General features: G+C 39.1%; 1 protein-coding gene across 2 annotated transcripts in view; it reads right to left on the bottom strand.

Moving 5' to 3' along the window:
* Positions 1-235: 235 nt before the first annotated feature.
* The window catches only part of LOC148862988 (SWIM zinc finger family protein), a 35,204-nt gene continuing 23,626 nt past the window's right edge, over positions 236-11,813 (bottom strand). For both annotated transcript variants that reach the window (XM_088974365.1, XM_088974366.1), the window contains exons 4-8: positions 2,833-3,484; positions 2,540-2,739; positions 2,210-2,454; positions 1,242-2,066; positions 236-813 (exon numbers count right to left, since the gene is read on the bottom strand). In XM_088974365.1, coding sequence (XP_088830491.1) covers positions 1,276-2,066; positions 2,210-2,454; positions 2,540-2,739; positions 2,833-3,484 — 1,888 coding nt within the window. In that variant the 3' untranslated portion in view covers positions 236-813; positions 1,242-1,275. The remainder of the gene's footprint in view (positions 814-1,241; positions 2,067-2,209; positions 2,455-2,539; positions 2,740-2,832; positions 3,485-11,813) is intronic.

The raw sequence follows: 11,813 nt of genomic DNA, 5'->3' as shown, positions 1-11,813 counted from the left end.
CCGGGTCAAATGAATCAATGCTTCAACCGTTTGAGTCGGCAGGTCACTGACCAAGTCAACAGTTTTTGGCAAAGGAAAAGTTCAGGGGTGAAACAGAACCAATTGCCTGAATGGATTCTAGGCCGAAAGGTCCAACCATCCAGGTCAATCACCGACAGTTCAAAAACCATACAAGGCAAAGACAGTGCTTATGCGTAACATGTCCAGTTTCCAAAATTTCTTGTCAACTAGTTATGATATGAAGCATCATACTTTAATATTCTGAAATTAAGTACAGCATGTAATAAAGAGACTAGTCAAATGATAAGAACAAAACATAGGCATATTACATCTCCGGTTCATGCTTGGGACAAAATTTGGCCTCTGGTACAATAAAAAACATGAACAATGAGAAAAAGAAACTGAAGTTTGCTGATAAATGGTGCAACTTCAGCATATTCAGGCCTTAAAATGCCCAAGGATCCTTCATCAAAATTGAAGTAAACCCTTCAGAGGACACAGTTCAGAGCCATTCTATACACTCATTACAACCACACCACAACCACATATTTCGTGGGGGCATTCAAGTTATCATCAAGGTTCTTCATCCAAACAGTTACTACAATACTATTATATCTAGATACGTAGGTGAGCTCTTCCTCCAAATTTCCAAAGATGTGGCTCAGGACACCATTAAAACATGCACCTCTTCTCAGTAAAAAACAAAGGGCCATGCTATCAGGGACATCACTAATGCTTTCCAAGTTCCATGACCAAAGATTAAGTCATGTTATTCAGGGAAATGGCATGTCCACATAGACTGGAAAAAAGATCCTGTGCAAATGAAAGTACCATATAAATACATATATATCAATTACGCAAATAAACAAAGAAAAGGATGACAAAAAGCTACGGATTGTTGAAAAATCTGGCACAAATTCACTAACATCACTAAGCTTCATTGCATCAACAAAACAAGTAAAAAAATAGAAGGATGACAAAAGCTATGGATTGCTGAAAATTGAATGGGACATGATAGATAAAAAATGTAAAATATCTACAAGAGTTACCCAACACCACCAAGTGATGCATAAACATGAAGTAAATAAAAGAAAGATTACAAAAGGTACAGAATGGGGGAAATTGAGCAAGTGACAGAAATGTATATATACCCAAGCAAGAAAGCTGAAAGTTTCAAAAAAATACTTGAAAAGACAAGACATAAACAAATAACGGAAATTTGAAAAAAGGCAGAAAAATACCTGTTACTGCCGTTTTCTCCATATATTCAAGATATCACCTGAACCGAGACAGCCTCTTCCTTTTGCGGTTCTTTTTAAGGGTAGCGGCATTCTTGGAATTATTCCTAGCACAAATAGCCAAAGATGATGCTGGTTTGCGAGATACAGTTCTACCTTTCTTTGACACCCACTTCAGTGGTAGATTGTTTATTAAATTACCAATGTCTTTGGAATTGCTTAATTCAACTAGCCTTTGTATTTGGTCAAGCATTTGGCTTGTCCGGGCAATTGACTGATCAAGCGCAATTGAATCATCAATTGGTTTTTTCCACAAATTGAGCAAGATCTCCCTGAACGATTGAAATGACATGGAAGGTTGATAGTTCTTGCAATTTTGACAGATCATATTGACCTTGATAACATGTTTGCAAAGGTTTCCCTGCATTGACCATTCACAATCACAAAAAGAGAACTCTGATCCAGGATTCCATATTAGATGTGACTGGCTACTGTCCTTCTGGCTTACAACTTTTGCAAAGAGATGCTCTTTATCATCCAAGGTAACAGCAGCATCTGGAATTCGCAGTGCTCGGTGCCAAGATGTAGAAGCAATATATTCTTCCTTAACATTTTGAAAGGAATCACTTTCATCTGCATATCTATCAAGCCAATAGCTTGAATGCAATTCAGTTGTCAGCTTGTGCACCAACCAATCAACCCGTTGGAGTGCACCAAGATGTGAATCATCATATAATTTCAGCTTCAGCTTAACATGATATGCTTCTATGGCTCCAGATGCCTCTTGACTTGCAAGTGGAAAAGCTTTCATGGTAGCAAGCCACATTTCTATCAGAAAAGAAAGTAAAAGTTTATGTTTTATGCACAAGTACAATGAAAATGTCCAAAAAATTATAGAGTATAACGAGAAGAGAGAATCTAGAAAAAAAAAGTACATCCAATAACAACACAAGTAGTTATAAATTAATTACCAATCTTAGGCACCCAACAGGCCTTGAAATACTGCATGAAGGCAGTTTGATCAACAAAATCTTGGATAAACTCCCCCATGGCATCCGCCGAATCCATCCCACCCCAGATGGCATACACTATTTTTCCCAGACGTTTAAAAATCTCTCGCTGAACTTCAATGTTATTGCACTTCTTGATAATGTTCCTCAGCCATGATCTACGAACACGCCAGAGGCAAAAGAGAACAGGACAGCAAAATATATCCCTGTAACATCCAAATGGTAAACACATGGATGGTTTTGTATTGCCAGAAGAATAAACAAATATTCATATTTATCAAAGCATCTTGCCTGATTGGATCAACCTCTGCAGCTGCATCATCAATCAGAAACCCATTGATCTTCCAAGCTGAATCAATGGTGCGTGCTCGATCCAAAAGAGATTTCATCCACTTGGACACATCCTGCTTGGCAGCAGTACGTGTTATGACCCAGGCAACTGGAAGGGCATGTTGTCTTGAATCAAATACAAGTAGTGTACACAGTGGATACTGTCATTCAAAAACACCACATATCATAAAAATCCTGTCCATTAACTTTCTGTTGTGGTTATAACTAATTAACTATGTACTAGAAATACTTACCTTGAGTTTTTTTATGCCAAATGTTGAATCACATGCCATAAGACCATGATATCCAAAACGGATCATTTGTTGCAACTGCCATTCTGTTTGAATCCCCAAAATGAAAGGATCTGTTTCGGAAGAATCCTGACAGAAGAATACAGATTTCTTATTGCGTTCAACCCATAAGCGAATACTAGCTTGATCATCCAGATCCAATTCATATGTTGACCTTTTTATAATCATCCCAAGTTTGCGAACATACTGGGATGCAAGGGTAGTAACTTTTGCATTTGAGCCACAGTAGCGTTGAACCCCTTCAATGTGCTTCTGCAATACATTCTCCTCAGGAAGGCCAAGATAAATCATTGACATTGTTTGTTGTTGGATCTCATTACAGATATATGGGATTTTCTTAGCACCAGGACCAATAGCATCTCTATCTAGTGGACCATGACAAACAAAACCAGACTTGTTTACATGGCGTCTCTCATTGTATATTATGAGTGCAAGAGATGGACGAGCATACAAGCGCTTGACTACAAAATGGCAAGTACAGCCCCTCATGGATTGTGGTCTAGCAGCACGATTTCTGGTATTGAGTCGATATCTCCTGCTTGGTAATATACCCCCACCTTCCCCATAATTCTCAGGTCCAAAAGAGCACCAATAGCTTCACAAAGAAAAAACAAATAAAAACTGTAAAATAAATTTCTTTTTCAAAATAGATATTTATTCTTTCGGTCCATGTAGGATAAAAAAGTTTAACATGTCATTGTTCTTACAATATAAGGACAATGAGGGTTATGGTGCAATTTAATCCTTCATATATGTCAAAGCCTTTGAATCATTGATCCTATACTGTATACATGGCATTCCTATTGGATCAATCCAGACTTTTCAGTTGGTGTGCCAGCTTACACATGCACAGTGATCTCAAGCATTGGTTTCCAAGAGATATCAAGGGGATTTTTTTAATAAAATTGTTAACTGTTAATCAAAGCACTTGTGCCTTTCACTTCTTCTCAAGCAGTGAGAAATTAAAAAAAAAAATAAATTAAAAACAATTAAAATAAGACTGTTTATAGAATGGATTAAGAGCAAGTGAACGCACCTGCCAGGGAACCGTAATGCATTAGGTTATGTTGCTAGAGAAGCAAGCTGTGCATTAACACTAGTACTCAATCCATTGCTTGTTGCTAGTGTGCACACTCATTTTAAATCATGCTTTTAGCACACTTCCGTTTTCACACTAGTTTGTTCGTATGCTTAAAGCTGTTTTTTTTTTAATTTCTTTTGAAGGGCTACACAATGGGGGGTACCCATCCCCCAACCCAAGTGCAGGCGGGATTCGATCCCAAGCCTCCGCTACAACCATCAGGAGACCTTACCAACCATTTGAATGAATGCACACTAGTGCTCACATCCACTTTTCAGATTCAAAAGATTATCATAGGTTTCTTCACTTACTTCATCCATGAACCCTTTTGTGTCATTTTAATAACAGTATACTCCAATAAAAGATAAGGATGAATTTGCATTCTAGAAGCAGTAGCTTCCTGTCTCAATTTCCACTGCCTCTTTCACTGAGAAGTTCCCTTTCCAATGGAAGATCTTTGCAGTAAATGTACAAAGTGGAACTGACATAGCTGCCAGTTGGCTGACCCTCTTCTTCTTAACCAGATTGGGTTGACATCTTAACAGTCTATAGAATGGACATCAGATGATCAGACAAAAGAATGTGAATCCATCCAAAGATGTATAAACACGAAGCTATATAAAACATTCTACGGCAATGCCAACCATCTATATACCATCACAACTAACCCCTGACCCAGTTAGCCCATCAAAAGTTCATTCTGATCCCTAGAGAATGCTTTCAAAATACAATCATGTCAAAAGAAAAACACCTCATTGGGCATAAGGATAATCCCTAGTATACCTAGAACCCTCTAGCCCATCTAATGGCATTTGCAGATTCACCATCTATCAAGATCTATGGCTTTTCCAAAGTTAAAATAGTTTTCCTTCTTTTTATATATTTATTTATTTTTTCTTTTTTAAAGAGGATTAGGAGGAAGCTTTAACAGAAAATTTTGGCCTTTCCTTCTTTCAGATCAATGATTAAAAAATTTTATTAAATAAAAAAAAAAGAGATCAAATAAGAAATTCCGTACAATCGTTCATCCCAAGGGGAAGGACCAAAGAACTTTGAAAAAGAAAAACAATCATATTGTAAGATGACAAAATGTCCAGTCTCTACACATGGATTTAACAAAAATTACAGGAAACTATACAAAGCCTTCCTCCCTACTCCACCTCCAGCTATGTAATCAACTACATAACTAGCTGACCTTGGTCCTTTTTTTTTGAGAAAAAAGGTAAAGTAATTCATTAAAGAAGACTGAAAAAAATACATACAGGCTACAGCCTTGCCAATTGAGGCACTGAGCAAGGCACTCACTATGAACAACTCAAAAAATCAAAAAGGAACATCATACAAAAAGATTACTCCAAAAAAGAATCATAAGGGCAATTCTTGAACGGTTTGTGAGTTGCCACCCAGGAATATAACCTTCCCCAGATGCTCTTTAAGACTTCCTCCTCTGATCTCAACTGATTTTCAAAGAGTCACATATTTCTTTCTGACCAAATTGACCACACCACCACCGCTGGCAACACCTTCCATACAATCTTACCTCTTCTCGACAGACCCCTAAGACCCCAGCCTCGTAACAGATCCAATACATTTCTTGGGAGGCAGGACTGAACTCCAAAAACCTCTAGCATTTTCATCCGAATCACCCAACTGAATCTGCAGTGCAGGAAGAGATGCTCCAACTTTTCAGAATTGCTGCCACATAGAACACATCTGCTTGGTTCTACTACCAACCTCTGACAAATTATCAGCTGTTAAGCACTTCCCTAAAGCTGTCACCTATAGACAAAAGGAGACTTTTAAAGGAGCCACTGTTCTCCATACCAGGTCTTCAGGAAAATTATCTTCCTCCTCCCTGCAAAGGCTGCTGTAAACAGATTTGACTGAGAACCTACCTGATTTCTCCTTTGCCCAAATCCTCCTGTCCCCCCTTGTATTATCCACCCTTACCTCACACAGCATCTGCATCAGCTCCTCCCATTGCTCCACTTCCCAATCATTCAGGTTCCTTCTAAAACTGGGATACCACACAGCTGCCCCTCCAACCTGAGAAAACACCTCTGACACCAAACACTCCTTGTTGTTAGCAATATTGAAGAGGGTTGGGAATCTGTCCTTAAGAGGGCTAACCCTACACCAGACCTCCTTCCAGAAACTGACTCTAGAACCGTCTCCTACTTCCATTCTTAAACTTTGTCTGAAATCCTTCTGTGACTTCTGAATACCCTTCCAGACCGCACATCCATAAGACAAATTTGATTCCCCTGGGTCCCAATTTGTGTTCCTTGAGCCATACTTAGCCTCTATTACTTTTCTCCATTGACTTGTGGTCTGTTCATTCCACCCCTAATACCATTTCCCTAGACAAGCCAGGTTGAACTTTCTCCCATTCCTTAAACCCAGACCTCCCGCCTTTCTTGGCTTACAAGCTTTGCTCCAGCTGACTAAATAAAGTTTCACCTCATCCTTCCATCCCTGCCAAAGAAAATCTCCCGTTGTCCTCTCCAGCATCTTAGCTGCACTAGCTGGAATATGGAAAAGAGACAATAAGTAGGTAGGAAGAGAAGACAAAACACATTTTAATAATGTAAGTTTCCCTCCCTCTGATAGATACCTCGATTTCCAAGAGGCAAGTTTCCTTGTCCATTCTTTCCATCACTGGGTCCCAAATCTTCTTTGAAATGCATTTTTCCCCAAGTGGCATCCCCAATATTTTGATGGCAACTTTGCAACTTTGCAGCCTACAATATCTGCCAACACTTCCAAATTTGCACCAGTCCCCACTGCCATTAGCTCACTTTTACACATATTGACTTTCAGGCCAGAGACCACTTCAAACAAAGTTAAAATCATTCTGATTTTTTCCACTTGATCTTCTATTGCGATGACAAAGAATAAGAGTATCATCAGCAAACTGCAGCAGTGCTACCTCGACTTATTGACCCACCTTGAAGCCCTCAATTAATCCTCCTTCCACTGTCTTATTCACCATCATACTTAACGCTTCCGATACACAAATAAACAGCAAGGGAGAGAGGAGGTCACCTTGCCTTAGGCCCCTTGAGCTCTGAAACCTGCCTACTGAAACACCGTTTACCAAGATAGAGAAGCTAGCTGTTGTTACACACACCTTTATCCAATCCGTCCACCTCCTCCCAAAATTGAACCTTTGAAGCATGTAATCCAAAAGACTCCCAATTTACATGATCGTACGCCTTTTCCAAGTCCACTTTGAGCAACCCCCCCCCTTCTTCTTTTGGAGTCAATGAGTTCATTTGCCACTAGAACATATCGATAATTTGCCTCCCATCTACAAAAGCTCCCTGAGATTCTGATATTAGTTTTTCCATCACCCCTCTCTAACACCTTTGCCACCACCTTATAGATGCTGCTAACAAGGCATATTGGTCTGAAATCTTTCAAACCCACCGCACCTTTCTTCTTGGGAATTAAAGCCAAAGTAGTAGAGTTTAGGCTTCTTTCAAATGCACTATTCTGATGGAACTACTGAAAAACTTTCATTAAGTCCTCTCTTATGAAACTCCAACTTCTTTTAAAAAATTCCATTGTGAATCCATCTGGCTCTGGTGCTTTTTCACCTTCCATTTCCTCAATTGCGGCTCTTACTTCCTCTTCTGAGAAATCTGCTTCCAGTTGGCTGACCTCGAGCTGAGAGAGCCTCTTGAAAGGCAGCCCATCCAGCTTCAATCTTCTTCTCCACCTTTCTCTATAGAGATTTTTTAAATAATTAGTTTCTGTTTGTCTGATCCTTTCTTCCCCTTCGATCACCTCCCCCCCCCCCTTCCTCCAGCCTCTTAGTAGTATTAGTTCTCCTTCTGCTGTTTTATATTTTATGGAAGAAAGCTGTGTTTTTATCCCCCCTGTTTTAACCACAAACATCTGGAGTGTTGTCTCCACTTAATTTATTCTTGGAAACATAATTTGTCATAGTCTAATTTTGCCCTTGCCCTCTTCTATCTCTCCTCCGAAACACTCCTCTCTTCCTCCACCCGATCCACCTCCACTATTTCCTTTCGGAAATCCTGTTTTCTCCTTTTCTACCCCTTTAAAGACCTGCCTCTTCCGTCGTTTCAATTCAGACTTTACATAGGAAAGTTTCTTACAGAAAACATGACCTGCTGTTCCAGTTACTGTGTTCCTCCCACCACCTTCTAATCTGATCCATGAAGCCTTCCTCTTCCAGCCACAACTGTTCAAATATGAAAGGTGGATTTCTTAAGGTGACTAAACCTTTACAGTCCAACAGAATTGGTGAGTGATCTGAGAGAGGGCGGGGCAATGCTTCTTGGGATAGATTAGGGAAGCTATCCTCCCAGTCGGTGAAAATTATAAATCTGTCCAACTTCTCTAATACTGGATCTTCCTGATTGTTTGTCCAGGTATACCTTGCCCCCCAATAAAGGTAAATCCACTAGCTCCCATCTTCTCAGAAACTGTGAGAAGCCTTGTCTACCCCTACATCTATTATTACCACCCCTCTTCTCCAAGGAAAATCTGACTGTATTAACCCCCCCCCTAATTACCCAAGGGAAATCCTACCTCTCTCTTATCCCGTCTAACTAAGCCCACAGGTCCCCTCTACTTCTATCCTCTGTTGGCCCATACACCCCGGTCATAACCCATTTGAAATTACATTCAAAGGATTGGAACAGCAAAGACACTGAGAACAAGCCCTTCACCACCCCCTGAATCGAGTGAGAACAAGGATTCCAAACAATTAACAGACCCCCAGTTGTGCCCACTGCAGGAATTGCCTTCCACTCACAGTCCAGATCGCCCCACAAAGATCGTACCACCTCATTGGACATCGCCTCCATCTTTGTTTCCTGAATACACAAGACTGAAGGCTTCCACTTCTTTCAAAAAGCCCCCCGCTACCACCCTTCGGCGCCCTGAGTTTAAACCCCTAATATTCCAAGAAACAATTTTTAAATTGTCCATTCTCTCTCTCTCTTTTTTGCTTTCTTTTTCTTTCTTTTCTTTCTTTTCTTTCTTTTCTTTCTTTTCTTTTTTTCTTTTTTTCTTTTTTTCCTTAATTTTCTTTTCCTATTTCTTTCTCTTGGTCATAACCCATGGCATATTTCAACTTGGTCCCCATAAAAGTACCAACTCGGCTCTATTCAAGTATTAACAGCCTAGTATCCCTGAAAATACTAAAACAGTCAACCCCCTTGTGATTTTTTGAAATCCCATGGTTCCTGAAGTTCCTTGATATTTGATTCCCAAGAGAGTAGCAAACAAAGCTGGCGATCTACATCCCTTATGTTGTGAATCTGTATCTTCTGTATATTTATTTATTAATAAAGTTTTGACTGTTACTGATCAAAAAAAAGGTTGAGCTTAATTGGTATGTCTTGTATAAAAATAAGATGACAATCACTTGTATCAAAAGACTATCAAATAGTTGACCTCTCATGCTGACTATTAAGTTCTTGTGTGTTCTATCTATTGTTTAATGGCAAGGTTAGTGAAAGTGGGATCTCCATGTTCAGGAATGACCATAGTGCCTTATTGAGCAAGGCTTTGTACATTTTTTGAGTTTTTATTACACTCAACACTAATACATTAAAACTTTTCAATGTTTTGAGTTTTGATTAATGCAACACTTTACCCTTTTCTCTCAAAATGTTCAGGAATGACCACAACAAAGTAGAACAATTGTTACCACTATAAATTCCTTCTGTAATACCTAGTAGAGAACTGCATATAATGCATAGTTTTCAAGGCGCCAAGGTGCCCAGACAACAGGGGAGTGCTTAAGTTCAGACCATATCTTTTTTTTTTTTTTGAAACGGGTAAAATATGATGTCATTAAAAGAGATAAAAGAGAACAAAAAAAATGTACAACAAGAAGATGTACACAGGGATCTACAAAACACTGCCCAAGCAGTCCTGTACCCCCCAGCCCTGCTTTATAAAAAGATATTCTCATGTACAAGTGTACAACAAGAAGCTGTGCACAGTTTAGACCATATCTTTCCTTTTGACTAATCAGCACCTAGGCATTTGACTAGAGCAGCCAAAGTGACTAGTCATCACTTCCCCACATTTTATAGCGCGGGGTAAGATAGGCTAGATGTTACTCAAAAAACGAGAGGTCATGACTTTTTCTAAGCGATCTTTAATAAGTTAAGATGTTTGCCATGAAATATTATTGTTTTATTTTGAAAGACTTGAGAGAGAGAGAGAGAGAGAAAGAGAGAGAGAGAGAGATTGAAAAGTCAAGGAATCATTGCAGTCAATCACTTGTTTGTAACTATGTGACTCTAACTCATCATCATGTCTTGATTTTATATAAAGAAAGAATTGTGTCCTAATTTTCCATTCTCATGTTGAAGTTGAAGTCAAATTGGTGGCTCCATAAATCATACGGCTAAACTACTTCTTCAAACATCCAAGCTTTTTTTTTTTTTTGATAAATAACAAAAAAATCATTAATCAACTCAAACTGTTCACAAAGTGAACAACATTGAAACAAGTACACCGTAATGTAACAACAGATTCCACACCACACTACAGAGATTCCCTTTTCAACAAATTACAACCTGGTATAGAGTAAATTTTTCAAGATTTAAATTTCCAATCAAGATGAATGTATATGCTGGACTATTTGGGAGGAGAGGAACTCAAGGATATTTTCAGAAAAGGAGAGAACCTTGGAAGTAAAATTGGAAGTAATCCATGTTAGGGTGATACTGATGTGGACGCGTATTGGGAGCAGCAGCAGCAATGATCCAGTGTTCTCATCCTATCCAATTTGGCAGCAAGTCTTATCCATTCGGCAGATTAGATTAGACTATCTTGTTATTCTTATCTTATTTTATTAAGTTAGTAGATTAGATTATCTTATCTTATTAGGTTGCCTTATCTAATCAGATTAGGATTAAGAGAGACTTATCTTATTAGATTAGGATTAAGAGAGATTTATCTTATCTTATCAGTCTTATCTTATCAAGATAAAGCTGGAGGTCTCCCTAAGAACAGGACTCTTGTAATCTCCTATTTAAGGAGCCACTATTAGGGAATAAAGGGATCCAAAATTTCAGTCAAAGAGAAGAGTAAAGAAGAGTTAGGGTGTCTTGGACAAATCACCCCTTAGGTTGCCACGATAGGGTCTGCATGCAAAGGGAGGGGCAAGGGGAAACTAGAGGTTCTCCCCGTGGACCGACCCGTGACGAGATCCTATGCCCGGGCCCATAACAGATACATTGGCTGAAAACTTTGGCCTTGTTTGCAGACTTCTCAGTAGATGAGACGGTAAAAAACTGGAAGGAAATTGCTGAATTAGCCTCAGCTAAGAAGACATAACTCTCTTGCTGGAGTCCCCCATCTAATGGCTTTCTTAAACTAAATTTTGATAGAAGTATGGGAAATCCGGGTCCATCTGCAATAGGGGGAGCAATAAGAGATGAACATGGAAATCTGTTAGCTATGTTTTCAGGACCAATTGGGGAAGGGGATTCCTTGAGGGCTGAGATTTTTGCAGCCATTAAAGGGGTTCGAAGAGCCAAGGAGATGCAAATTAGAAAGCTGATTATTGAAGGAGATTCTGAAGTGGTGGTGAACTGGTTAAAAGAAGATAACTCAAGGATATGGAAGTAGAGCAATGAAAAACGAAAATTTAAGTGGCTGGCTAAGGATGTTGAAATTCAGTACAAATGGGTTAAGAGAAGTGCAAACTCACTGCAGATGGTTTAGCCAGGCAATGGGTTAATAGAAACTCTTTGTTTTGGGCTTTATTGTAATTGTATTTGCTGCTCATAGACTGTTTTAGGGAGCTAAGATTGTTTAGCCCCCTTGCTTTGTAATTCTTCTTAAATTC

The sequence above is a fragment of the Nelumbo lutea genome, chromosome 3, assembly GCF_056320005.1.
Source record: "Nelumbo lutea isolate HS-2025 chromosome 3, American lotus-T2T, whole genome shotgun sequence".
NCBI classification, from domain to species: domain Eukaryota; kingdom Viridiplantae; phylum Streptophyta; class Magnoliopsida; order Proteales; family Nelumbonaceae; genus Nelumbo; species Nelumbo lutea.
This window is presented reverse-complemented; position numbering and strand designations above follow the sequence as displayed.